The 24152-nt window shown below is 42.9% G+C and overlaps 3 protein-coding genes and 2 pseudogenes across 5 annotated transcripts; all 5 read right to left on the bottom strand.

Moving 5' to 3' along the window:
• Window positions 1-241: 241 nt before the first annotated feature.
• LOC146246686 (pro-cathepsin H-like) lies at window positions 242-3536 on the bottom strand. Its single transcript, XM_084682044.1, has 12 exons — window positions 3453-3536; window positions 3151-3182; window positions 2892-2997; window positions 2733-2803; window positions 2524-2628; window positions 2316-2402; window positions 1924-1979; window positions 1735-1816; window positions 1573-1641; window positions 1359-1465; window positions 1088-1213; window positions 242-901 (listed from the first exon to the last, which is right to left on the bottom strand). Exons 1-12 carry the CDS (start codon window positions 3529-3531, stop codon window positions 826-828), a joined length of 996 nt encoding a protein of 331 aa, XP_084538170.1. The 5' UTR covers window positions 3532-3536; the 3' UTR covers window positions 242-825.
• Window positions 3537-3722: 186 nt separating this feature from the next.
• On the bottom strand, window positions 3723-6735 carry LOC146246685 (ras-specific guanine nucleotide-releasing factor 1-like). The gene is made up of 8 exons (XM_084682056.1): window positions 6701-6735; window positions 6483-6586; window positions 6179-6263; window positions 5895-6092; window positions 5685-5764; window positions 5460-5577; window positions 5272-5340; window positions 3723-5168 (listed from the first exon to the last, which is right to left on the bottom strand). Exons 1-8 carry the CDS (start codon window positions 6701-6703, stop codon window positions 5076-5078), a joined length of 750 nt encoding a protein of 249 aa, XP_084538182.1. The 5' UTR covers window positions 6704-6735; the 3' UTR covers window positions 3723-5075.
• Window positions 6736-6846: 111 nt separating this feature from the next.
• LOC146246684 (ras-specific guanine nucleotide-releasing factor 1-like) lies at window positions 6847-11539 on the bottom strand. Its single transcript, XM_084682055.1, has 6 exons — window positions 11394-11539; window positions 9500-9872; window positions 9293-9409; window positions 7502-7673; window positions 7282-7388; window positions 6847-6959 (listed from the first exon to the last, which is right to left on the bottom strand). Exons 2-6 carry the CDS (start codon window positions 9642-9644, stop codon window positions 6952-6954), a joined length of 549 nt encoding a protein of 182 aa, XP_084538181.1. The 5' UTR covers window positions 9645-9872; window positions 11394-11539; the 3' UTR covers window positions 6847-6951.
• LOC146246683 (ras-specific guanine nucleotide-releasing factor 1-like) lies at window positions 9719-13976 on the bottom strand (annotated as a pseudogene). Its single transcript, XR_014732304.1, has 11 exons — window positions 13906-13976; window positions 13421-13610; window positions 13092-13201; window positions 12807-12927; window positions 12519-12679; window positions 12362-12425; window positions 12095-12237; window positions 11923-11963; window positions 11575-11641; window positions 11394-11530; window positions 9719-9872 (listed from the first exon to the last, which is right to left on the bottom strand). The product of XR_014732304.1 is annotated as a ras-specific guanine nucleotide-releasing factor 1-like (transcript).
• Window positions 13977-13982: 6 nt separating this feature from the next.
• LOC146246682 (ras-specific guanine nucleotide-releasing factor 1-like) lies at window positions 13983-20910 on the bottom strand (annotated as a pseudogene). Its single transcript, XR_014732298.1, has 6 exons — window positions 20644-20910; window positions 16118-16224; window positions 15468-15614; window positions 14724-14816; window positions 14101-14354; window positions 13983-13986 (listed from the first exon to the last, which is right to left on the bottom strand). The product of XR_014732298.1 is annotated as a ras-specific guanine nucleotide-releasing factor 1-like (transcript).
• Between the last annotated feature and the right edge of the window lie 3242 nt (window positions 20911-24152).

Below are 24152 nucleotides of genomic sequence, written 5' to 3'. Positions count from 1 at the left end.
TTAGACATTTAGCAGACGCTGTGTTAAGAGTGACTTACAGTAAGTACAGGGACATACACACACGCACACAACGTAATTTTCCCTGCCAGGAATAGAACCGGCAACCTTCTGAGTAATAGCCCAATTCCCTAACCGCTCAGCCATCTGACTCCCCATAGAGGAGATGTCTTCATTGCCCTGGCACTGAGCTGTCTGGGTTGCTTAACCACTCTCAGAGGTCATTAATAGCTTACACAACATGTTTATAAGGGATAAAACTTTTATTTTACAGAACAAATCTTTCATTGTACCTTTAACAAAGTCTAAGAAAGGTTGCAGTAACAATTATGTAGGCCCTACTGTACCATATATGTCTTTTTCATGCAGTGTTTATCTTATTGGACAGATCTTTCCTGAGTTCAGTACACACTATGTTCTTTGAGATACTGACGTGGAAGAAATTAGGATTTCCTGTGTGCTTACATTATTCACTAATCAATAGAACTAGTCATTGGATACTAGTTAGTATGTTCTCATGTGAGCTTCCTATTAATAAGAGTAGATTGTGTCTATGTGTCAGGGACATTACCCAGAAAGTACTGGGTAAACGTCCCTTGTCATGACAACAAGGAGAGCTCCAACTATGATCTCTTTAGTCTGAGAGTTGTCATGTGTTGGGAGCTGTGAATGTTTTTCTCTTAGACTGTTGTAATGTCATTACTGCCTGACTGTCACTATCTATGTTTACATTCTTGTGCCCTATAAAAGATGGTCCTCCGGCTTTCAGAGCGGAGAAGAGACATGATTGAGACCTACATACAGACAAAACACTTTCTTCATCACTGATCACACCAAGGGCACAGGATAAGAGGAGCAAGCCGCCAGTCCACACATGTTCTTCCCACGTTCAATTTTAAAATATCTGAGGAAGGAACAGGAGAAGAAAAGTCTGAATGTATTCACATATAATGCTCTGCTTAAGAAACAGGTTACATAACCGTGACAAGCCTGCTTGCTAGAGTGATGTACTACGAATGACCACCGGACGTAAGTCTGTTTTATCATCACATCATCACAAACCTAACCAGAAGTAGGCTAGTCTATTTACCCATCCATTCCCCAGGTTGTTCCCCATGAGTTTTTCACGATCCAGTATGGGATGCCATCTTCCTCACCGTATCCCACAGCCAGCACTGCATGGTTCACCATGTCTGTAGTGTTCTTACACTTAGTACTGGAAAAGTAACAGAAGAAATAGTAATGACTTTAGACCATGGAATACTAACTACACAAAAGGTGATCTGTGATATTAAGTGAGAAAGCCTTTGCTTGAAACACAGTTGATTAAAGCTAAGACAGAACATGTTAACAAACTATACCTGCTGTAAACGCCCTCCTTGTAGTGGATAAAGTCAGCCGTAACTTCATAGCCAAAGCTGACCGGATTGAGTCTGGCCACAGCATCGACCATGCCTTTTTCATCATACTGCGATTGACAAAGTGGCAAATGAAAAAGTAAATGAACAAAATAATGAAAGGCTGTGGTGTGTGTTGCAGATATAGAAGCTGTGGGACAATTCAGAGCGTACTCACACTTGTTATGTTGACAACGTCTTTCACAAAAGCAGCTGCCAACTCAGGCTTGAAATTGCAAAGCTTGTCCTTCAGGAGGAAAATTCATGAAAATGGCTTCAGTTTATATATCCAAAACAAAATTCAAATAAAAGGTTAACATGGATGACACAAATTACATACATGCCCTACGTAGGGATAGTCATCTTCAGTCATAAGTCCATTGCTGTATTTAATGTACTCAAATGCCTGACTAGGGAGTCCACTGAAACAAGCACAACATTTGCATTGCAATCATTGTGTCAGATTGTCCAAGTGATAATGAAATATAGAAAGGGCTGATCATATTAACATGTCTCAAGTGTCACAAACCCCAGGCATCCATGGTTGTTGAAGTCTTGGGCACAATCAATCAGCTGCTGCTCCGACTAAAATGATAATGGAAATGGATATCTTTATCGTACTGTAAAAGCATCACCAATCACCAAGCAGCGGGCACTTAATGGTGAGCAGATGGGAAGTAACAAAGTACAAATACTTTGTTACTGTACTTAAGTAGATTTGTCTGGGATCAGTACTTTACTTTGCTATTTGTTTTTCTGACAACTTTTTACTTTCACTCCTTAAATTTTTTACACAAATCAGAAGGGTCAAATAAGGGATTATATGAAGTTAAAAAATATGGCCACTGGATTTCTCAGAACCAAAGAACATGCAGTGGTGAGTCAATATTGTAAGACACAACCATAGTTTATACATCTCACCAAAAGTGGAAGTTTACCAGTGGCAATAGCTGTCACAGACTCCAAGCATCCTGTGGTGGAGAAGGTCCAGCAACTTCCACAGTGACCCTGAGGGGATTTAGAATACAACTGTCATATCAATAAAACCAATTACTGCTGTTCATTTCTGAGTGTGTTAAACAAGTCCATACATTTGTTAAATATATGAAAAATGAGTGATTCAACGTACTTGGCTCTTTACAGGGGTCACAAAGTTTCCCCTCGCTCTCCAGTCCACAAAGTCAGGGTAAGGCCCATTGCCACTGAAATGACTCCCTTTTGTGGCTGAGCAGTTCTGATGAAGATACACATTGGCTACTCATTGCTTGGTCTCAGTTTGGATCAAAACCATTAGTTTAATGTAAATGACTTTCTTCCAATGAAAATTCGCGCACATACCTGAGGCTCTGTCAAAAGAAAGGTCTTCCTGAATTCAGAAAACGTCATGTCAGAGAACTGATTAAATCCCACTAAGAGGACAAATAAATAACAAGTTTAAAATAAACATATATGAATATAGGGAATTGTAAAATGTTTGCAATTGCTATGTTTGAGTACTTTTAAAAGAATTCTTCAGTGCATTATGCCGGTAGATTTTTCGCTTATTTTCGGTGAATATCTGCAGCCGATGGGAATAGTCTTCTACGTCATACGCTCTATTGTACTGTACGTGGGAAATAGTGTTAAAATACTGTTGTCATAGTGTAAAAGGCAAGCTATAGATTTGTTTATATACATAGGCCTAGACTAATGTTTAACATAACATATGTTGTAGTAGCCCATAATTGTGGCTCATAAACACAAGCCTACTGCAAACCTGTGACATCCATTCCTTGAACTGATATTCATCTGCAAGAAGCACAATACAATATTGTTAGATGTGGTGCGAGTGAAGAATAAAACGTAACAAAACCTGTCCTTTCAGAGCAAATTATCTTATTGTTTAACTCCGACACTGCTCAAAGGTTCAACAATATTTAAAGGCTATTATCAAAATAATTTTACGAAGTTATCAAAACAAGAGCTGCATTCATTGTAGGGGCACGTGATACCCTTCCGAGCTTCCACGCAGGTCAGCTACGTAACACAAAGAGACATACTTTTCTGAAATGTGCCTACCTTCAGGTAAATTCAAAGGAGTTAAATTTGCCACATTAAAAAGAGCAAGTGTAAACAACGTGGCGCTCAACAGCGCCATACTTATTTAATGCTTTCGAAAGCACGTTATGCATCACATGACATGGAGAGCCAACTGCTTTTGTAATGTCAGTCAGTTATGAAAGCGATGTCGTAGACCAAACTGTTACCGAAACGTTGTCTGTCATAACAATAGGTAACTCTCACACAGACACAATAGATTGACACACTTGAAAATACGTCTCCCCCTGAGATAGAATAGATTTATTAACAAGAGGTAACCAGGAAAGAAAACAGTTTTATACAAAACTGGAAATACTTCTCAAGCTGTTAAAATAGGACTGATATATAATTGTCATACCACTGGGTATTGCTCATTGCAACCATGTTACGCGTCTCTGTGTTAAATAATGTTCACATGTGCATGAGTGGGAATTCAATACAGTAGGCCTACACATACTGTTCTATATAGTTTGGATAAGACGTGAAAGTGGCACATGCCTACCACTTGAGCTTTGGGTGTTTTTTTCTATACAAAGCTTTGTAAAAAATACATAGAAATATTTAAAGAATAAGCACAATATTACTATATTCCTGCTAAAACAATTATATAGACAGGATACAGTATGTGTTACACTTATAACTTGTCTTTAACATTTGTGTTATATAATATCATACACATAAAAGAGTTGAACATTTTGATAACAAATCGTTAGGGTATGCTTTCAACACATTACACATTAGGAAATGCATTAAACTGCCTGTACACAATATTGTACACAGCACATCTCAGCATCATTGGCAAAGTGTAGGACAAAATATTTTACATTTATGTGATATAGTCTTATTAAGTTATTGTAATTTGATTGTGATAAGGCATAAACCACAATGCACTGTATAGAGAAAATAAACCATGGCCATTGTCATCATTATATCAGTGACATGTGGGCATTCTGGCTCCTTAAGTGGTTTGATTCAATTGATTATATTTGCTACATACATTGCCTACATTGCAAAGTCATCTTGTCCAATAGGAAATAATAAGACACCCGCTATGAAGCCACATTTGCTGGTTGCAAAGCAACATAATCGCAACCTACTTGTGACTCATGTTAGCATCACGTGTTTACTTTGTACTGGATGAATCCAAACGGCTACATATGATGTCATAACGTATGATACAAAGATATTAAGGAATTCTCTCTTGGTTGTAGCATAAGCAACAATGTGGGATTTGATTATCATAATTATACTCTTTGTGTCCCACGATTCTCATGAACGGGAACCCCACTGAACATTCCATTTAGATACATATATATTTCACATTTTTGTTGATATATTGTACTCTGTTTTATCTGTGGTTGAAAAAGAACATCATAAGATGAATTAAGACATAATACAGGAAATAACATAGAAAGTAGTGTGTAACTGTAGAAATAAAATCTTCCTAGCCTTCTACTGAATGTCTAATAACGACTCTATACACAAGTCCTTTGAGGAACACACACTAAAGGGACACATTCTAACATAATCTAATACAAATAGTAATCTATGTACACTATGCCCCTGTACAGTCCATAGGCTTTGGAGAGAACACGGCCCACTTCAAGAAGATGTTTTGGGCTCAATTCTTAGAGACGCTTCATATAGGCTTTCCTCATCCAAGACAGCACTGCTGTCTAGCAAATACTGCACTGCCTTAGGTAAGAGAGAAAGAATTGGTCAATTTACAGTATCAGTCCCAAACCTGATGTGCAGTAACCGTAAACCGTAAACAGTTGAACATAACATACTGTATTACCTTTGGTTGATGATCAATCTTATAGGCTGTTTGCTGAAACTGACGAATCTCTCTGATAATGTGAGATATCTGCAGAGAAAATATATAAACACACTCAGTATAGAACAGTACAGAGTTGAACAGTCTGTAGTCATTTAATGATGAGCACTGTACAACTGGTCCTTGTATCATGAAGGGACATGGATTACCATTCTCATTTTAGAGAAGTTGACAAGACTGTCCTCGGTGTAATTGGGTGTCCCCTCTTCGATGAAGGCCAGATCAGTTAGGTACATGCCCAGGTACGGAACACACGGAGGGTCACAGCTGAGGAACAGGTCAGAGATGGTCAGAACTGATACACACACACACACATACACATAAACTCACACACACACATGAAAGAACACTAAACGTGCCGCTAACATACTCACTTTTTTAAAGCTTCTCTCAAGTTTTTAAATCTCCCCTCGGATGACACCAGTTTCTGTAGCTTGTCAATCACTGTCTTGGTCTAGAATTAAAACAGTATGTCAACAGGAATATACGAAAAGGGCCTTTCCCTTTAAAGCAATATTTCAAAGGCTGGTCATCCCACCTCGGGTCACAACTGTAGGTTTGGCAAGTCTGCCAAGTATGTCTACCTGCTTAGAGACTTTGAGCCAAGTCTTTTTCAGACGGAATATGGAGCTGCGGTTAAGGGATGACGTGATCTCCAATACCGCGTTGTAGTTGTGGAGACAGCGACAGATGTCGGCCACTGCCACCCACTTCTCCATGATCGACACCCGCATGTTCACATCATCCCATCTCAGGATCTCAGTGGCAATCAGGTTACTAATCTGAAAAAAAGGAATGTATTCATGTGGAATCGAGATACAATACAAATTCGAGGTGTTTTTTGTTGTTGAGGTAAACGGGTGCCTACATCATTGAAATGCTTGGTGGTTTTCATGATGTACGGGGTCCTCTCGTTCTTGTCGTTTTTCATCCAGCCTTGACCGAAGAACTCTCTGTGGAGTACAGGATGAGGCACTTTCAAAAACAAGTCAACGGCAACCTTGCCGTATGGATTGTTATTTGGGGGAATCCAAACAGGAGGTTATGCGACATAACCGGGCAAGTTATCTCCCCAGCTGATAAGTTAGACACAATTGACACAAAACCCCCATCGTGTGTTGAGTGTGTACACGGGGTGTGAATGTGTGTGTTGTCTCCGTTTTAACACTCACTCGTAGGGGATGACCTTGAAGACCAGGTGGTCCAACAGTGTGAGCTGCTCAGCAATCTCCAGGGCCGAGTGGCTCTCAAACGGTTCTGTCTTACTGCCCTCGGCCTGGGAGAAACACAACACAACACACACACACACACACACACACACTGTCAGAGCCAAACTATCTATCTTGGGTATAAGATTATCACTCTGAACCAACTGCCTCTTTAACCTTACCATCTGGGTCACAGCCTCCAGAGTGATCTGATTGTCTCCCGGGTCCCTCTCTGTGTCAGCGTTCTTCACACAAAACAAAGACATTTGTGAACTTTGAAAGCTGAAAGTGTGAAAGGTTGGCATATTCTAGTTGTGTTGGATCAAACCTGATGATGTTGGCAGCAGCCTTTCTCTCTTGGGTCAGGAGCTCGGGGTCATGCATCACTTCCTCCAGGAAGCTGATGACCTTTAGCTTGAGATCAGTGTTGAGCTCAAAGTCCTGTAGAAACGAAACAACAAACGAACAAACGAAATGATGTGAGACATCATTCTGACATCTATCAGTCTTGGATTGTATCAGAGACATAAAGCCCTTAGATCCAGGAGTTTATTGATTAATCATGCAGGGCTGCTTTCTTTCATGGAGGATCCATAAAAAATGCACAGCAAACTGAGGTTTATGTTGTTAAAAGGAGTAAAGAGTTGCAAAACGCTTTGTACTTGTACTTGAGTTTTTGGGTTCTAAAAGTGAAAACTAAACCATGCAGCATTGTTACAGTACACTGATGATGTTAGGTGTTCACAGTCTGTGTTCAGTGTACCTGGGAGTGTTTGGACACCCAGTGGCGCAACACATTCAGGACCCGGTTGGTGGCAGCCCTCCTGATGACAAACTCCTTGTCCCCATTCCTCTGGTCTGTAGGAAAGCCTACGGCCAAGATAAAAAACATGACATCAATCAACGTCCTTGTACAAGTGCAATATAGAGACAGTGGTTCAGGAAGGCAGAGGTTTTGAACAGGGAGTGGAACAGTCGCTAACCTGTGCTGGCCAAGGACATGCGACGGTACTTTTCCTTGGTGGGTGTGCCCTCGTTGGCGCCGGCGGTGGCGATGGCGAAGGCGGAGGCGGCAGAGAGAGCGCTGCGGTTGTTGTCCAGCTCCCGGCACGATGACACAACCATGCCGTTGTTGAAAGAAAAACAGAGAGAACTCTGGGGGATGGAACACAGTATAGAAAATGTGAACAATCTTTACAAAAAACTGCCTTTATATTGCAGTTTGATACTTTTAGACTTTTACCCAAAATGACTGCCCCCTTGTGGCACAAAGTAAACATTGCAGTGTGACGTACTAACAAACACACGCAGACCGATATCCCCCACACACACACACACACACACACAATTCCATCCGGGGTGGGGGATAACAATACAATATCTTTGGAAACAATAATATTTGGCCTATAAATGTTGAAAATGATCAGTCATTATAATTATATAATACAAGTCATGGCCACGAGAGAGCAGCACATATCCAGGAAAAATATATTGCACCTTCACTGTAGTCATATGCATTCCTATTTCTCCACTGAAAACTTGTGCAGTATTAATAATGCTGCCATCCCCTCAACTTCTAAGGAGATTGTGAAGAACTATTGTACAGAGGATGACATTTCAAGACAACAGCCTGTCCGTGAAATCTCCTCTCTCTTTTCCTGGACATGAAAGGTGACGTGATCCTGCTCACTACCTTACAATGCAGCATTTTGTCCTTGTCTCCTATGTACAGAGCAGGAGTGGGTGGAACTGAGGAGGAGCAGTCCACACAGGCATATACACGCTAACAATGGAGAGGGGGTGTAGGGAGTGCACGACTCAATACACTCCATCCTCTGTGAACCTTAGCATCGCGTGTCCCCCTCAGCTAGAACTGCACTCCAGTATTCTTTCCTATCTGTCTGTCTGCCTATATGCCTACCTTCCTGTCTGACCAGACTCCAGAAGGCTTAACTACCTTTGTTTTCCTGCTTGTTTGCCTGTCTGTCTGCATGATGCATGCCCACCTTCCGGCATGCTTGCCCACTCGCCTGCATGTCCACCTGCCTGACTGCATGTCTGCCTACCTGCTTGCATGTCCACCTGCCTGACTGCCTGTCTGTCTGCCTGCTGGCATGTCCACCTGCCTGACTGCCTGTCTGTCTGCCTGCCTGCCTGCCTGCTTGCAAGTCCACCTGCCTGACTGCCTGTCTGTCTGCCTGCCTGCATGTCAACCTGCCTGTCTGCCTGTCTGTCTGTCTGCCTGCTTGCCCACCTGTCTGCCTGCCCAGCCTGCCAGTGTGCCGTGCCTGCATGCCTCCCTCCCTGCCTGCCAGCCTTCCTTACACCGGGGGCGGCGTAGAGAAACACGCACATGGTTGCTAAGGTACAAGGTTTCCTTCCCTCCTACTCACAAAAAGCACTGGCATCCTCCCTTGTATCCAGCACTGTGAAAGTGAGCACTGAAGATGAACTCTGCTTGACTAGTGGGCCCATCCCTGCACACTAGCTGGGGGTGCGGTTTTACACAGTGACTAACTAACACAAACTTTAATACAAAGTGATATAGTATATATAATATAGATACATCTACAAAGGTGTGCACTTTATGGCTTTGTTGTTTTTTTATAACAAATTCCTTTTTTTAAACTCAAAACATTTAAACTTTTACATCGATAAGATTACATCGTTAAAGAGTATTGTGAAAAGGGAACATATGTTGATATTATGGTACAAATTATGCGTATTATGTGTATTATAGGTATTATGATTATGATACGTAAACATATACACACCTGAGTTTTTGGACTTTACATTTTTGGGTGTAGTGGGGGACTTTGGTGGGGACATCTCAGTCTCAGCCTCGTCACTCTGGGTAGGATCCACGTCACACTCCTCCCTCACTGACAGATCTGAACACACACACACAATATAAGCCATTAAGTGACCCCATAACATGTTACAACCAGACTCCTACTGGTGTTTCCTCAAGCAGCTCAGACCTTGTTTGTTCAAGATGGCCTCCTCGGCCTTGCCGTCGGCCTTGGTCTCCCCCTCGTCTGGAATCTTGCTGGCCATGGTGCTGGACACATACAGCTTGTTGATGTCCAGCGTGGTCTTACTGAAGGGGGACATGGTGGAGTGCATGCTTGCATAGCCGTTGGGGGAGCAGCTTAGCGCAGCCAGGTCCAGAGCCTTGCCCCCTGTGATGATGGGGATGTTCAGGGAGAGCTTGCGTCGACGGTTGGGTAATGAGTTCTTGGTAATGGAGAGCGGGGAGGGGAGGAGAACTTGCGGCTAGCGCGTGGGACTTGGGAGGCTCTCCCGTACAGGAGTTTGTTGTTCTGGCTGCTGGCGAAGAACAGCTCCAGGGACCTTGGTGGAGGAGGAAAAGGAGGAGGAGGAGCAGAACGAGAGAGCGAGAGAAATCGACATCAACAATAGCGCTTGTTTTAAACGCGGATCGACACAGGACACGAGGATGCAGAGGAGTGGGGGTTTTTGTTGTGGAGTCGTCGCTTAGACACAAATAGGAGACAGCGCGGGAGGAATCACGGGGCTGTGGCGTTTGAACGCGGGAGAGCGTGTTCACCACGGAGGCTCTATGGGAGCTTCTGCCTCTTTTGTTTAAGCTACATTGTTTAAGACAGCCTCGTCCTAGCAGTAAGAGCCACCCCCTCTGAAGGCCTATAAATAGTGTGTCAAGTGACAGTGTGGGAGGCACGGGTGCTGCCAACAGCAACCAGCCCAGGGGAGGCCCACTGAGACACCGAGAGAGGGAGAGGGAAAGAGGTGGAGAGAGAGACAGAGAGAGATAGCAATGAGTCCTCAGCTCCAAAAGAGGGGCGAGGGGGGGGGGGGGGGGGGGGCGGGGGGGGGGCGGGAGAGAGAGAGAGAGGAAGAGGGCAGGAATGGATTCCACCACAGTGGGGGCTGCTGGGAGTGGGCGAGCGGGGAGCCTCCAGCCCTGTGTGGCGTTTGCGGCAGTGGCGGCGGCCATGTTGTGTCTCCTCCTTGGTTGAATCACAGAGGAGAGGAGAGGGGGGTCTGGGCGCAAAGCACCGCCATCAATATTTAATACTGTAGAGCCTCTGCAGACGATGGGAGAGAAGGAGAGAGGGAGAGGGTGGGGTCCTGCAGCAGAGTGATTGGTTGCTATGGTGACGGTGCAGCGGAGAGAGGGATGGTCAGACGAGGGCAAAGAGGGAGAAAGAGAGAGAAAGAAAAGGAGAGCGGGAAAGAGAGATAAAGAGAGTGGAATAAAGCAAGAGAGAAAGAGAGGAGTGTGTACGTACACACTGGTGTGCATGCGTGAGAGATTAATAAAGAAAAAGGGGGAGGGTCTTTGGGGGAGAGTAAAAGAAAGAGAGGACTGACAAAAAGACAGAGAAAAAAACGAGTGCAGGGCCCAATTACGATGGTGGCGAGTAGAAAACACACAGAAGTGAATCAACTGTGTGACTGTCTCCCCTCCCACCTGGCCTCTCTCTCCGCCCATCCCCCTCTCACTCTCTGAGGATATGATAGCATAGTGGGCCAGTTACTCGGAGAATCTGAAAACACACAGGATGGAGGCCCATCATTTGTAGACTCATACAGTACAGTATTCTTCAAAGCTCTCCCAATAAACCACAAGCTAACAAATCAGCTGGATCGTATGTCTAGATCACATGTTTATACTTCTCCTTGTGTCTCAAACTATTCTATAAAGGATTCTAGTGATTCAGGTAAACTTCCAAAAAAGAACAAATACACAAATGGCTTGCAAGACGTACATGTGTCCAGCTTAATCATAGTAGCCTCACTGAGGAACCCAAGCAGAACCCAGGCAGAACCCAAGAAGTACCCAGGAAGAACCCGAGGCAGAACCCAGACAGAACGCTTGCTGGCCCTCACCGAGCCGGTATGGCACTGATGGGCTTCTTGTAGATGGTGATGAGTTTGTCGAGCACCACGTCAGCGCTGGTGAACACGCGATAGGAGTGCAGGAAGGTGTTGAGGAAGTCGATGGAGAGGAAGCGCAGTCTGTCAGCCTCTCCAGCAGACGTTCAACGCTGGCGTAGCGGATCTGCAGCACCTTGCAGGAGTTCATCATCTTACTGAAGCGGATGTCCACGTCGTCGCAGTACAGGCTGGTGTCGGACCTGGGGAGAGACACACCCGAACACAAACGGGTGTGAACACACGGATTTACACGTCATTTTAACGAGTCTAATTTCATTGTAACGAGAGTTTATTTATATAGCACATTAAAGCACCTTGAACTGCAATCAAAACATTGTATGAAATGTGCTATATAAATAATGTTCTTTTTAATTTCATTATACAGGAATATTGAAAGGATTTATGAGAGCTTCTACTGCGTTAGTGTCTGGCTCTTACTTAATCATCTGGGGGAACCGTGACCTTGCTGTTCTCCTCAAACGCATTGATCATCAGCCCATTGCAACGGATGTTGTCGATGCACTGCGTGACAAAAGAGAAGGCACACGCTGTTAAGACACAAAGGAAGGGGAAGCTACGCCTAGCTCATCATTAGCTGGGTGACACAAGTCAAGAAGCAAACTGAGCGGGTGAAGCAATGTATCCGGACATGCCTGGCTGATGTCACTTGTCCAGGCCGATTTTTCCTGCCGTGACGATGCAACCAGAATGACAGTGAAGGACTGGATGTCTTTAGGCTCCACGATGACCTTAAAGTCCATGTGTTCTGTATCCTGGCCACTCTTCTCCGGTTTGGCTGTGACCAGAGGTTATTTATGTTATTTTTACTTTGTCGCCTATGGTACAATGTCACTGTTGTTAATGTCCTCCATACAACAACAGTAAAAAAAAAAATAACAAAGAAAATACTTTTGACATACTGTCATCATCTGTTCCCTCTGGCTCCTCCATCAGCGTGCAATCTATGAGGGAGACGACTCCATTCTGGGTGGAAGGGTGGGACAGGAGAGAAAATCTTACATTGACACATGAACTTTCTAGCCGTGTGAATACCCCGCTGTGTGTAGATGACTGTACCTTAGTGAGGTGCAGCTTCCCTCCAGAGCCCCTGGTGCAGATGATGAGATGTTTGGAGAAGAGGAAACACTGTCTTTCGCCCTCCTTCTTCAGAGACAGAGAGCCCAGTCTCCCTCTGGTGATCTTCCCTTTCTCACTCATGGGCACCTGGATGAGGGAGCCTGCATACACACACACACGTGCATTGAGATGAGCTTCCATCACACAAAGTTGGTCACCAGCGTAGATCAAAAGAACCCCGGAGCGATGGTGTCTCAGTGTGTGGCCTGGCGGTTCCTCTGGCCTCACCTTGTCTGACGAAGGTCTGGCTGGGTGTCCAGCAGCACCTCACAGCCCTCCACGATCATCCGCTCGATGGCCAGGTTCTTCCGGGATGTTCTCGGTCTCACTCACCTCATCGTGCATGATTCTGAGGTGACGATAGTAAGCATCTTTAGGTACTTTGAATTTGTCATGTGTTAAATTAGAGGAATACAGGCAAACTATAGCCTTTGAATACTTTATCAAATCAGCGCTCCATCATTTTGACTGTACTGGACTTTCAATGTGTAGCAATGGAGAATTATGTTGTACCTGGAAAGTTCCTCCAGTTTAGACTTGGCATAGTCCAGACTGGTCCTTTCTACGTGCTCATGGGGGGTGTGGGCCAGGAGTTCATGCAGGGTCAGGATGTAGCGAGGTATCTGGTCAGGGAAACACACATGGGTTAACACATATCCCTCTCCTGGACTTCTCTGAGAACGTATAGATTTCACGTATAGAGCATCCCCAAGCTAATTGTTAGCACACAGACCAAAGTCAACGATTTCCGAGAATACAGTAAGTAAGTGTATGATGACACTAAACAGTGCAGTGAATCACATTACTACAGCCACGCTACACTAGTGCTTCAGTGCTCTCACCTGGAACATGGGGTAGGTGAGGAAGGTCTCCTCGAGGTCCTCCTCACAGTCAGGCTTGGCTTCATACTGCTTGAGCAGTTTGTCAAAGTCCCGGTTCTGTTTGCAGTGGGCCAGGATCTGCAGGCTGTACTGGTGGTTACTAGAATCTGGTAGATGTTCAGCATGGGCAGCAGGATGTCAAACAGATCAGCTGTGGAGACGAGAGGCCCTCCATCAGATTACTGTCCAACAATCTCCTCATCTTTATAGAAACACGTATTTATCAAATGTTTTGTCTGATTGTGGATTACATATATTTCTATCGGGGAATATTTCTATTTGCTTTCAACTTTTGGGATTTTCTGCAAAATAGGTAGTGCAATTATTGGTCAATTAAATTGGACTGCTTATCAGACAGTTGATTATTTAGTTTGAGCTAAAAGTCTCTTGAGTAACTTGTACTTTGGACAAATTATCAGCCATCATACAGTACACAGAGTTCTTACCCAGAACAAGAGTTGGCCAGCTGGCTATTCTGGCCTTTAGACCCTGGTAGAATATTTGGTGGAGAAACATGATGGTCTCATCTGCAGAGAGAACAAAATGGGGGAAATCATTGGAACTCTCTGGACAATTAGGTTTAAAACGTTTAAGCCTTACGAATCACTCCAAAATGACTCGTCTTAGTTAGTTTCACCAACCTATTAAGGAAGATGCTGCTGACATCATCGTGGGTGATGGGTGGCTTCTTGGAGCTGGCGGCCATGCGGAGGGGCCGCAGGAAGTTGTTGACCAGAATGTGGAGCTGCTGGACGTACTCGGCCTCTGCCTCCAGCATGCTGAACACCACCTGGTTCCTCTTCCTCATGCTCTCAGCGTGGGGAGAGCGGATGTAGTCCTGGATGATGGTCTTCCATTTCCTCCTGCAGATCCAACCTCGCAGGAAGCTCTGGACCTGCCCAGGTAAACAAGGGCAAAGCAACAGCCAAGGTTGAAAATATAATCCAGATTGGAGGTTGACTGGTCTAGTCTAGAACTGTGAGACGTGTGCATTGCTGTAGGTGATATGTATTGTTTATATGTATTGTTTATTGATACATATTCCTGATATGTATATTGCTGACTAATAATCACTGATTGTACTTGTAAACTTTCTCACCCATGAGACTAGCGTATGTTTTACCAGGTGGTTTAACCAGGTGGTTTAACCAGGTGGTTTAACCAGGTGGTTTAACCAGGTGGTTTAACCAGGTGGTTTAAACAGGTGGTTTAACCATGTGGTGATTATGAGCACGCTGTGGACGCTGTGGTGACCGAAATGTACCTTTTTGATCTTCTTGATTTCAGTGTCATCATCACTAGGGGGAACCTCTGGGCTTGACTGGATCTTTTCATTGTCCTTGAGCAGTCCAGAAATCTAACCAAAGCCATCAAAACACACTCAATTCTTTCCTTAAAATAACGAGAGACATCATGTCTGGCACTGCAATTTGTCAAAATAACAGTTTAATTGTAAATCGAAAAATGTAAAGAGAACATTTCGGGCAAAACAATTATGTACAAATGACATTCTCGACAACCAGTAGGCCTTAAGACATTACCAAGCTGAATCTAGGAGCTAATAAGAGACAGGCGCTGTACATTTTTCCATGGCTTATGCAAGGACAGAGACTGTTCATTATAATACTCTGCAGAAGGCTACAGCAGGTACAATAGGACCTGATTCATGCATATTGAGCACAACGTTTCATTTGGTGCTCTTCATTAGCACATTAAAGAGAAGGGAAAGTATTTGATCTGGTTTATACAATGCAGAGGAAACATAACATTCAACACTAAAATGTATAAGGTTTCCTATAGGTTTCAACAGGTTTCAACAGGTTTCAACCAGACAGTACATATATCCTGCTTCCAGTCTCCCTCAGAACTCAACTGTATTTAAAAGATGTTCACACACATGTTGTAACATGTCCTCGCACCATTATAGGCCCAAACACACACACATGCATCCAAACACACGCGTGATATACAAATACACAGAGTAGCATTAAATTACAATACAAGTTACCTCAGATTTTAAACGCTCTATCTCAATTTCACCGTCCTCATCTGTTGTCGAAGTTGCTTGGCAACTGTTTTCTCTGTCTCCACTATTTGGAGTAGATGGAGATACTTCTGCATGAGGGTTTCATGTTCAGTAGCCAGGTTCCTGTAACTACACACACACACGCGCAATACACACACGGTAAGCATCACATTAGTATACATGGCTCATGATGGGATTATCAAAGCAAAGCCAGACTTCAAATCAATGTGTGTTTGGTCAGATAGAGGCTCTATAAGCAAACCAACACCAAGCCACACACACGTCGCAAAATGTTGCTAAATACTATGAACCTTCAGCAAAATCTGTGTATTATCTGGCTCTAGAACATGAATCGTAATTCTGTACATTACACTCTGCATATTACAATACTGTAAATCGGCTTCATTAAATGGCAGTGTCTTTGAGTGAGCACAAATCAACAAGATTCTTAATAATTCTGAGAAATCAATAGATTCTAACTGTGTTTCAATGGTTGTGCCTGACACAACAATGGTATTTCTCAACTATTGTAACCTTGCTTAGCCTCTTGCTTTCAGTAAAGGCATCGTCCTTGGTGTTTTACAAACAGGGGTCTCAGGGGTCAGAGGTGAGGGTTAGGGTCACCAGGGTACCTGGCCTGTGTTATTGCTGCCACCCACTCATCACAGTCCTTCACGTCCTCTGTCCGTAGTTCCAGGGCCTTCTGGTTGTCATGGTTGAAAGTGACCGTGAAGTAGTACTGAAACACAGGCATACAGGAGCATTGTTAACCTCGTATAAAACCCTAGTCCGTTGCACCATGTTCCATTTTGCTGCACTCTTTACCTAAAAAGAACGTTTTGTAGGGGCGCAAAAGGTCAAGACAGGATATTTTCTAGGTCAAACAGGTGAGGATGTGTGGAGATCAACACTGATCTCCTGGGAGAGGAGCCATCAGCAGATGAAGTCCTGGGAGATTCATTACATACCGTCTGTATGTTCCATCTGTTACCTGGCAACTCACCTCTTGTCTCGGTGCGAGCAGTACCATGTTTGCTGCGATTGCTTGGCTATATTCTGTCTCCACAGAGTCACAAGCACAATCACCTCCTGCGCCCTCTTGCCTTTCCACCAGTCAACATCAACGACACTCTTGTTAATCTTAAATATTAGCTTTGCAAGGCAGCCTCCTAAACTATAAATAACATGATATTTACTTGGGTTCCCATTGTATTAATCCAAAATGTTAGATTCAATTGGATTTAAGCAGCCAATCAGCTGTGAGTGAGAGGTAATGTTCCATGTTTCCTGATAAGCAGCATAACACAATTTTTTCAATAATTTGTTTTCTATCTATGCTTCCTGTGAATTGATGTGTCAAGCCTTTTCGGGAGCTATTTTTAGCATGCAGCAGTCTATATTTGCCAGAGACATTATCTGTTGGAGAGAAACATCGCAGCCCATCAATCGTTTCCACTTGTTCTGATTTTCAGATAGTGACACATAGCACCACCCTTTATTAAATGCTGCCCCCCACCCCCACCCCCACCCCCACCCCTCTTAGTAAAATGCATCTCTGAACAAATGCAGAGCATTTGCTAAGCGAAGCACAATGCCAAGCCATGTTGCACATTTTGTTGGCCCTTCAAACACACTTTTTCAGATGCAAATAGGGGTTGCCATAGTAACTGTGGGCTTAACGCAGCTCTTTTTAAATAGGGAATAAGAACATTTTAAAAGTGGAACACTCAAAGAATACAATAAGAAATGAGATAGGGACTGGGGGTGTGAATGAGAGAGAGAGAGAGAGAGACAGAGACAGAGAGAGAGAGAGAGAGAGAGAGAGAGAGAGAGAGAGAGAGAGAGAGAGAGAGAGAGAGAGGGAGAGAGAGAGAGAGACAGAAGGAGAGAGAGAAAGAAAGAAAGAAAGAAAGAAAGAGAGAGAGACAGAGAGAGAGAGAGAGAGAGAGAGAGAGAGAGAGAGAGAGACAGAGAGAGAGAGAGAGAGAGAGAGAGAGAGAAGGAAGGAAAGAAAGGAAAGAAGGAAAGAAAGAGAAACCGTGGTCTATAAAAAGCCCTAGCCGTGTGAGGTGAGGTGGCAGTTGGCTTGGCATCCATTCTCTGTGTTGTCCCTCACCGTGTCACACACACAGATAAGATCTAGCAGACTGGCCATTACTCTTGTGGTTTTCTGTGGCTGGCTGGTCAGGGACAGACCACTGGTCAGGGATTTACATTCAGTGTTTACCCCTACACCGTCTGATTAAAAACAACAGGCAACATAAACAAACCCACACCATTGCACCATCAACCAGCCACTGACTTAGATATTGTGTCAACATTTACTGTAGAATTGATAGAAAACAGCTTGAAAGACCAACATAGATTCATCAAAAATATCCAGTGTTATTACTTTTTTTATTACTATAATTACTATTTGTGTGTTATTTCACTTTCCTTGGGGCATGTGCCATGTGCTAACAACCAGCAGATGATTGATCACTTGTGTCCTCATTTAAACTTTTAGTAGTTGTCTGGTTTGATGGATTGCACCCACTGAGACATGGAGGAACATACAATGTAGCAATCATGTTATGTTCATTCAAACTTGCACACACAATCACACACACATAATGCATCCATCTTACACACAAACACACAGACACACACAAACACCACACAGTCACTTCAAAAGGTTCAACTATTTTTCTTTATGTTTTTTATGTCTTTATTGATTGATTGATTCCTTGTCATTCTGACTGTGCCTTTCCAAAACAATGCTTTATTACATATGACTGTATGTATACTTAGTGTAGGTACATAGATGCACTATGTGTTTTACTTTTATTTTCTTACTTTGTCTCCAGATGTATTGTTATTTTATAAAAAAAAAATTGTTATTATTGAAAAATCTATAAACATATCGTTTGTATACAAAAGGTTAATCCTATTGACAAGGAAATCCTTTTGTGTCAAGGCAAAAGCATACTGAGCAGAAAAAAACTAAGTACGGTACCAGAGAATCAGTGTAACATTTAAATGTTAAAATGAGAAAGCAAAAACAAGCTGCATCAATGACTGTCATTTTCAAAACTGTTCAAATGATCATATGACATTTTGTTTGTCGTTTTTTTTGTGCTTTGTTTGTGATTCCAGATAGCAAATAAGATTGCCAGTGGACACATTTTACATGAATCGATGTGCTGTGTAGATACCTGCATTTTCAGTTTACACGGCAAAGTATCTACTTACTAGCTTTTCACACAGTTTACTTGTGGCAGAAATAAAAATACATCAAAAAATCATTAGCCTGCCAAGTTAATACAGAGCTATGAATCTAGTCAAAGAGTCACAACACAGTGATGCATCAGAGTGAATGACAACATCCATATTTCACTGTATTGTGTTGGCTTAAGCAATCACTGTAGCCAAAAGTAATCAACAAAGGGTAGGAATTTTTTTTTTTGCCTCAATCAAAAGATGCATGGTTCATCACATTGGACAGCAACATCAAATTAGGAAAGACAAAATCATTGTTTAAAGACTGCAATGACAAAAAAACTAAAGACTTCTCTCCATGGCAACAGCAGGAGCAACAGAAGCCCAAAAAAATGCTTCCTGATACATCAAGATGCAAGTGTTCCCTTTCTGCCAGAACTAAAGGCTTACTTCACCCATTCTTCTGTCTGAGGATCATCATTTTGGGACAACATAAATGTGGCAGAGGACTGAAACCGCCCATCAGAACCACTGCATAATCAACAGTTGATCAAAGCTTCTCATCACTCAATACAATCATTTACAGGCCACTCCAATCCACACTTGTCAAAATAGTGAATGGAATTCACTTTGTTAAACTAAAGCTGTAGCCCTGGTAATGGATTAACTTTTTATATAAACATGTTGTGACCATTTTTTTTCTTCTTTTTTCTAGCACTGTAAAATATATAAAAATTAGTAGTCTATTCTAGCAATGTGGGTGAAGGATAGAAAAGTGTGGTGATCTCCCTGGGGAAATATGTCAAATAATTTCACACAGCGAATCTGGGATATTTTGTCATGAGCATACTTCAGCCATCCGCGTAGATTTGGGAAGGTGACTGCGGTCCCATGCAGTATTTGGCTATTTGGCAGCTTCTGCATCTATTGTGAGCAGTGACTTTCCTGACGATTTAATTGTGCGTGTAGAAAGGTTTTTGGCACCACTTATCCTAAAGTTATTTATTGATACTTTGAATGTTGTATTTTGGTCATCTTCAGGCGATTTCTAGTTATGCAATTATGATACATGTTTATGTTTTCACTAATCACGAGGAACTGTAACCAGCCCACATAAAGGCCTAAGATTACATGGCCTTTTTAGTCGTATGGTTTGAAAACAAAGGGATGACCATAGTTGGTTTGCTTGGCTTCTGGTTAGCGTGGTTCTGATAATGAAAGGGATATTTAACGAAGCAAGCGACTATAAACCGAGGAGACGCAGTTGCCAAGGTAGGATGCTATTAAACACCACACGAGGAATTAAATCAATACGTCAAACGGACAGCGATGGGGCATGTCTTATCCACAAGATGGCGACTCACGAAGTTTGGATAGTGTTTAAGTTTTTGATTGCCCTTGTCATATCACTCGTAAGAGTGCTCATGTGTGCTTAGAAGATTATGAAAAAAAGAAAATATACATTTCAAATGTCAAATTGGACGTAAAATTACAGATCACAAGAACTTGTTCGTCTTTTTTCTAAATGTTGATTTTCATGAAACTCTGTGGCGTCTGTGGCAGCAATGTATTGTATTAAAAGTAATACTAATGTGTGAAGTTCACCAGTGAATGTGCTAATGAGAAAATAACATTGTTATTACGTAACACTGAACGCCAAGTAAACTGCAATCAAAGTATCCTTGGCCAGTTGTTGGCGTGATGAGCAGCTACAACTATAGCTAGTTAAGGCTTTTCAACTTTATTTTCAAGAAATTGAAATAATACAGGAAGTGTCTTGAGTTTTTACCGTCTTTAGCAATGCATTGTATGTTATTAGAATAATGGCAACCGTTGTGTAAAACGGGTAGACCCATCATGCAAAATTATGCTTCTCTTGCAGCCTTTACACAATACAACATTATCTCAAAAACACGTTGAGAATGATACTGAACTTAACTCCTTGTAATTTCAGTCTTACCTGCTTCTCTAAGCATTCCTTCGCTGATAGAGACGGTTTAGGTGACGGCGCTCTGTCGCAAACGCATCCCTCCAACAGGTATAGTCCTGAGGGGCGCGAGCTCGAGTCATTCTCGAAATAAAACAACATATTCTGCAACAAAGCGAACCACTTGGCATGCCATTTTGTGTTATCTGAGCTTTTCTTACTCAGGCAACCTCGTCTCGTGCCATCCTTCTTTGCCAGGAGAGCCAGATAGGTGATATGGCCATCATTAAGTCGCATTCCTTTCTCGCATTTTTGCTTTGATTCCAACCAGAAGAAATGCTTGCAGATGCTTACATGTTCTTAGCACCTCACCCTCCTAACAGTCTCCGACTTGTTGGGCAGCGCTCAGTAGCACTCCTGTGTGCCCATCCACAGCTGCCATGTTCAAGTGAAAAAAGAAAAGAGACTAACCATCTACAATCTGCAAAGCCGAAAAATAAATGATCCTAAGCAACAAATTCCATAATCTCAGCGTGTGCTAAACCGGACGATGTCTTGAAAGCGCTTTTCCATTGACCCGAATTGTTCATGGTGATGACTGAAGTGCCCGCACACCGCATCTTGCTCGCGCTAAGGGAGGAAGCGCAATCATGTGACGTACCCCAGGAGACACAGTTTTCAGAACCTTGGACAGAGCCACTAACTATCAAGACGAGGGGGTCACAGCATCAGGGTTAATAAGATGAGATCCGTTTAAAAGTTAAGGTGGAGTGTCACATATCAAATGCCAATGCAAAAGCGTTGGAAAAGATTTCCATTAGGGAATAATGATCATATGTTTCCTTAATTTGATACGATCAAGACCCAATAAATCACTAAACAAACTAATCTCTGACACTCTGCTCTCCCCTGTCAGCGTTATCATCCAATATTAAGCTGTCATTTTCTATTCGTTTCGCCAATGATCGACAATAATGTAAGTTAAGTGACTCGTTATATTACTTGTTTAGTGTTTATCTACCTGCATTTGCCAATGCTATAGCTTGCCTGTTGTCAGCACTGCTTCTGGTCTGCTTTGAAAGTAGATTTTAAGTGTACTTCAGGTTTGCTTTTAGATTGTTCCTGTATGCATACAATAGGTGAGATTTCGATGTCTTAACACTGTTGCGGTTGAGTAGCGTGGAGTAGTACGCTTAGTAAGGCAAGTGTTTGAATCAGCATTTTTTTTTTACTTCTCTGTAGTAGCTGAGAGGATCCGCACCTCCTGCAGACCCCCCCCCCCTCCTCCCCCAACCCCCACATCTCATGTAGGGAGGAGTAGGCACGTGAGTGTTGCAAAAGCACAAGGCTGGAGGCTCAGCCTAGGTTCTCACTTAAGGAAGCAGCCTAACTTTAATTGTTCAGTCTGAAAATATGCTGTCATGAAATAGATCAACATGAAATTACACGGAATTACAACTGTCTTGAGACACAGGTGCATCTGGTGTTGGGCTATTCTATTCTTCTTTGTATTTGGGATGTTGAATCTGCATAGTTGAAGATTTAGATTACAATGATAAATGTCCCCTTTCTTCAGGTTTTCAAGGTTTTTGTAACTTCCAATATTGTATAGGAAGGATGCCCTTGGGGATTCAGGAAGTCATTATTCTAGAATTCTCAATTGCTCTTTAGGATTGAATTGTGGCTAAACCTTAGGGAATGAGAAATGGTTATTAGTGGATATTTAAGGAAATAACAGAGGACATGCATGGGTGTGTAAAAAGGAAGAAAAAGGGAAGACAGAAAGGGAGAGAAAGCTGCATTGCAGTAATAATTTGGCATCATTATCTTTTAGTGGTGCCCCCCCCCCCCTCCCCCAGCTTCCAAGTAGACATTACAGGACTTTAGCTCCCTTGCCTAATTCCCCCCCCCCTCCCCCCACACACACACACACACACAAACACACAAACACACACAAACACACTTGCACCTTTGCTCTGGAGCTTGCCTGTCGCACAAAGAGCAGAGCAGTCTCCTCCCAGCGTAGCTCACACATTTACATATCAGAGGGGGAAAGGCGAGGCGCTCATTAAGTTTGGACCATAATTAACCTGGAATTAGCATATGGGGCGAGGACAAACAATAGTTGATTCTCTTGTGCAGAAAGCGGTAGGGGAGATCATTGTACCAAGATAACCCTCAGTGGGATCCCTTAGTGGGATCACAGCACCCCGTTTCTTGTTTCATTAAGGGACGGATGAAGTGAAGGTAGCTGAGGTGACACTAGTTGAGAATGGTGGCGATCAGATTTATGATTCTGTGCTAGCAGGTGATTCTAGTCCCATTTGTGGCATAATATGTAGCAAGAGTATTCTCTTTCCTTGCAACAGAGTATTTGTTATGACTTCAGTGACACATTACAGTTTTGGAATATATTCTTTATATTCACAAATACCAGCTCCTTATGGTATGTTAAAAGACTAATCAAAACGATGAAATAGAGCCCCCACACCCATGGTGGTGACATGCCATGTATTATTATGTTAATTAAAAAAAGGTATTCTATCAGGTGTGACAATATCATTGAGACATTACTCTGCCACTTGCATGGTCTGGTATTGGCCAGACAGAGCACCGATGTTTAAAGCTAGTGACAGAGAGGTGTTGTAAAGTAAGCTCACTGGAGCCCGGACTGCTGCTGGTGTTCCTGTGGCAAGGGGCCGGCCCCTGTCTCCGGCTGTGTCCCTTCAACCAGGCTGATTTTCTGGAGTCAAGGCCCATTAGAGAGCCTGTCAGTCAACAGGGATGGAGCTCAGACGCAAAGAAGGGTGGGAGGCAGAGCCTTGTTGTCACTCTGACATTTCCCTATGAAATGCCAACAAGCAGTTGGTACCAGCATGGATCACAATCATGATGTCAATGTACTGAAATCATCTTGGACCACATCAATTAAAGTCCAGCTCTGTGATATTTTGTCGATCGTAAACATAGAATTGCTAAAAACGGGGAAGACTATGAGGACCTGAAAAAAATATTTTGGAAGGGCAAGTGCTACAAGATGTTTTCACAGTTTTTCTTAGGTTCAATGCACATATTTCTGTGTGCGCCTTTAACAGTCCCTAGTCAGTTTGTTTGTCACGTAATCTTCTGAATGAAAGAGAGAGGCCGGGTATCATCATACTGCCTCTCACTGTGATGCCAAGTCATGCCATGCTGAGATAGGCACACTGCACCACAGGAAGGGATGCAGGCTGTGGCCAGCTGAAGTTTTGCCCCATTCTATCAGACTAGAGATAGCTAGACGCCACCATGCATAACAAATCAAGCTTTTTGCTTGAGAAAGTAATATCATGATGTCACAGCAGCATCCTATTTTGGGGTATGATTCTCTCATAGATCCAGTCGGAAGGCAAGATGGGGGAACAGAAGCCGCATCATGTCTGATCATTCTGGGCACGATACAATACAAATCCACTGACAGAAGTTCTTGACATGCGTGCATACATATGTAGCATTTAAACACATACACGTGTGTACATAGACACACAAACACACACAAACAG

This window comes from Hypomesus nipponensis, chromosome 19 (assembly GCF_054491055.1).
Source record: "Hypomesus nipponensis isolate SF chromosome 19, ASM5449105v1, whole genome shotgun sequence".
NCBI lineage: Eukaryota > Metazoa > Chordata > Actinopteri > Osmeriformes > Osmeridae > Hypomesus > Hypomesus nipponensis.
The sequence above is the reverse complement of the archived record's forward strand: the minus strand, read 5'-3'. Positions and strand labels throughout refer to the sequence as shown.

Bases quoted from the DNA above. Each gene is read 5' to 3' on its own strand.
- LOC146246686 (XM_084682044.1), bottom strand. From the start codon at position 3,531: ATGGCGCTGTTGAGCGCCACGTTGTTTACACTTGCTCTTTTTAATGTG. The intron at 1,466-1,572 runs GTGAGTACGCTC...TGTCAATCGCAG, and splicing joins ACGTTGTCAACATAACAAGT to TATGATGAAAAAGGCATGGT. The intron at 902-1,087 runs GTAAATAGACTA...TTCCTTCCTCAG, and splicing joins ACAACCTGGGGAATGGATGG to ATATTTTAAAATTGAACGTG.
- LOC146246685 (XM_084682056.1), bottom strand. The intron at 5,578-5,684 runs GTGAGTATGTTA...CCTGTTCCTCAG, and splicing joins TTGAGAGAAGCTTTAAAAAA to CTGTGACCCTCCGTGTGTTC. The intron at 5,169-5,271 runs GTAATACAGTAT...CTCTTACCTAAG, and splicing joins AGATTGATCATCAACCAAAG to GCAGTGCAGTATTTGCTAGA.
- LOC146246684 (XM_084682055.1), bottom strand. From the start codon at position 9,644: ATGCACTCCACCATGTCCCCCTTCAGTAAGACCACGCTGGACATCAAC. The intron at 7,674-9,292 runs GTGTGTATATGT...TCCATCCCCCAG, and splicing joins TGTAAAGTCCAAAAACTCAG to AGTTCTCTCTGTTTTTCTTT. The intron at 7,389-7,501 runs GTTAGCGACTGT...TCTTGGCCGTAG, and splicing joins CATGTCCTTGGCCAGCACAG to GCTTTCCTACAGACCAGAGG.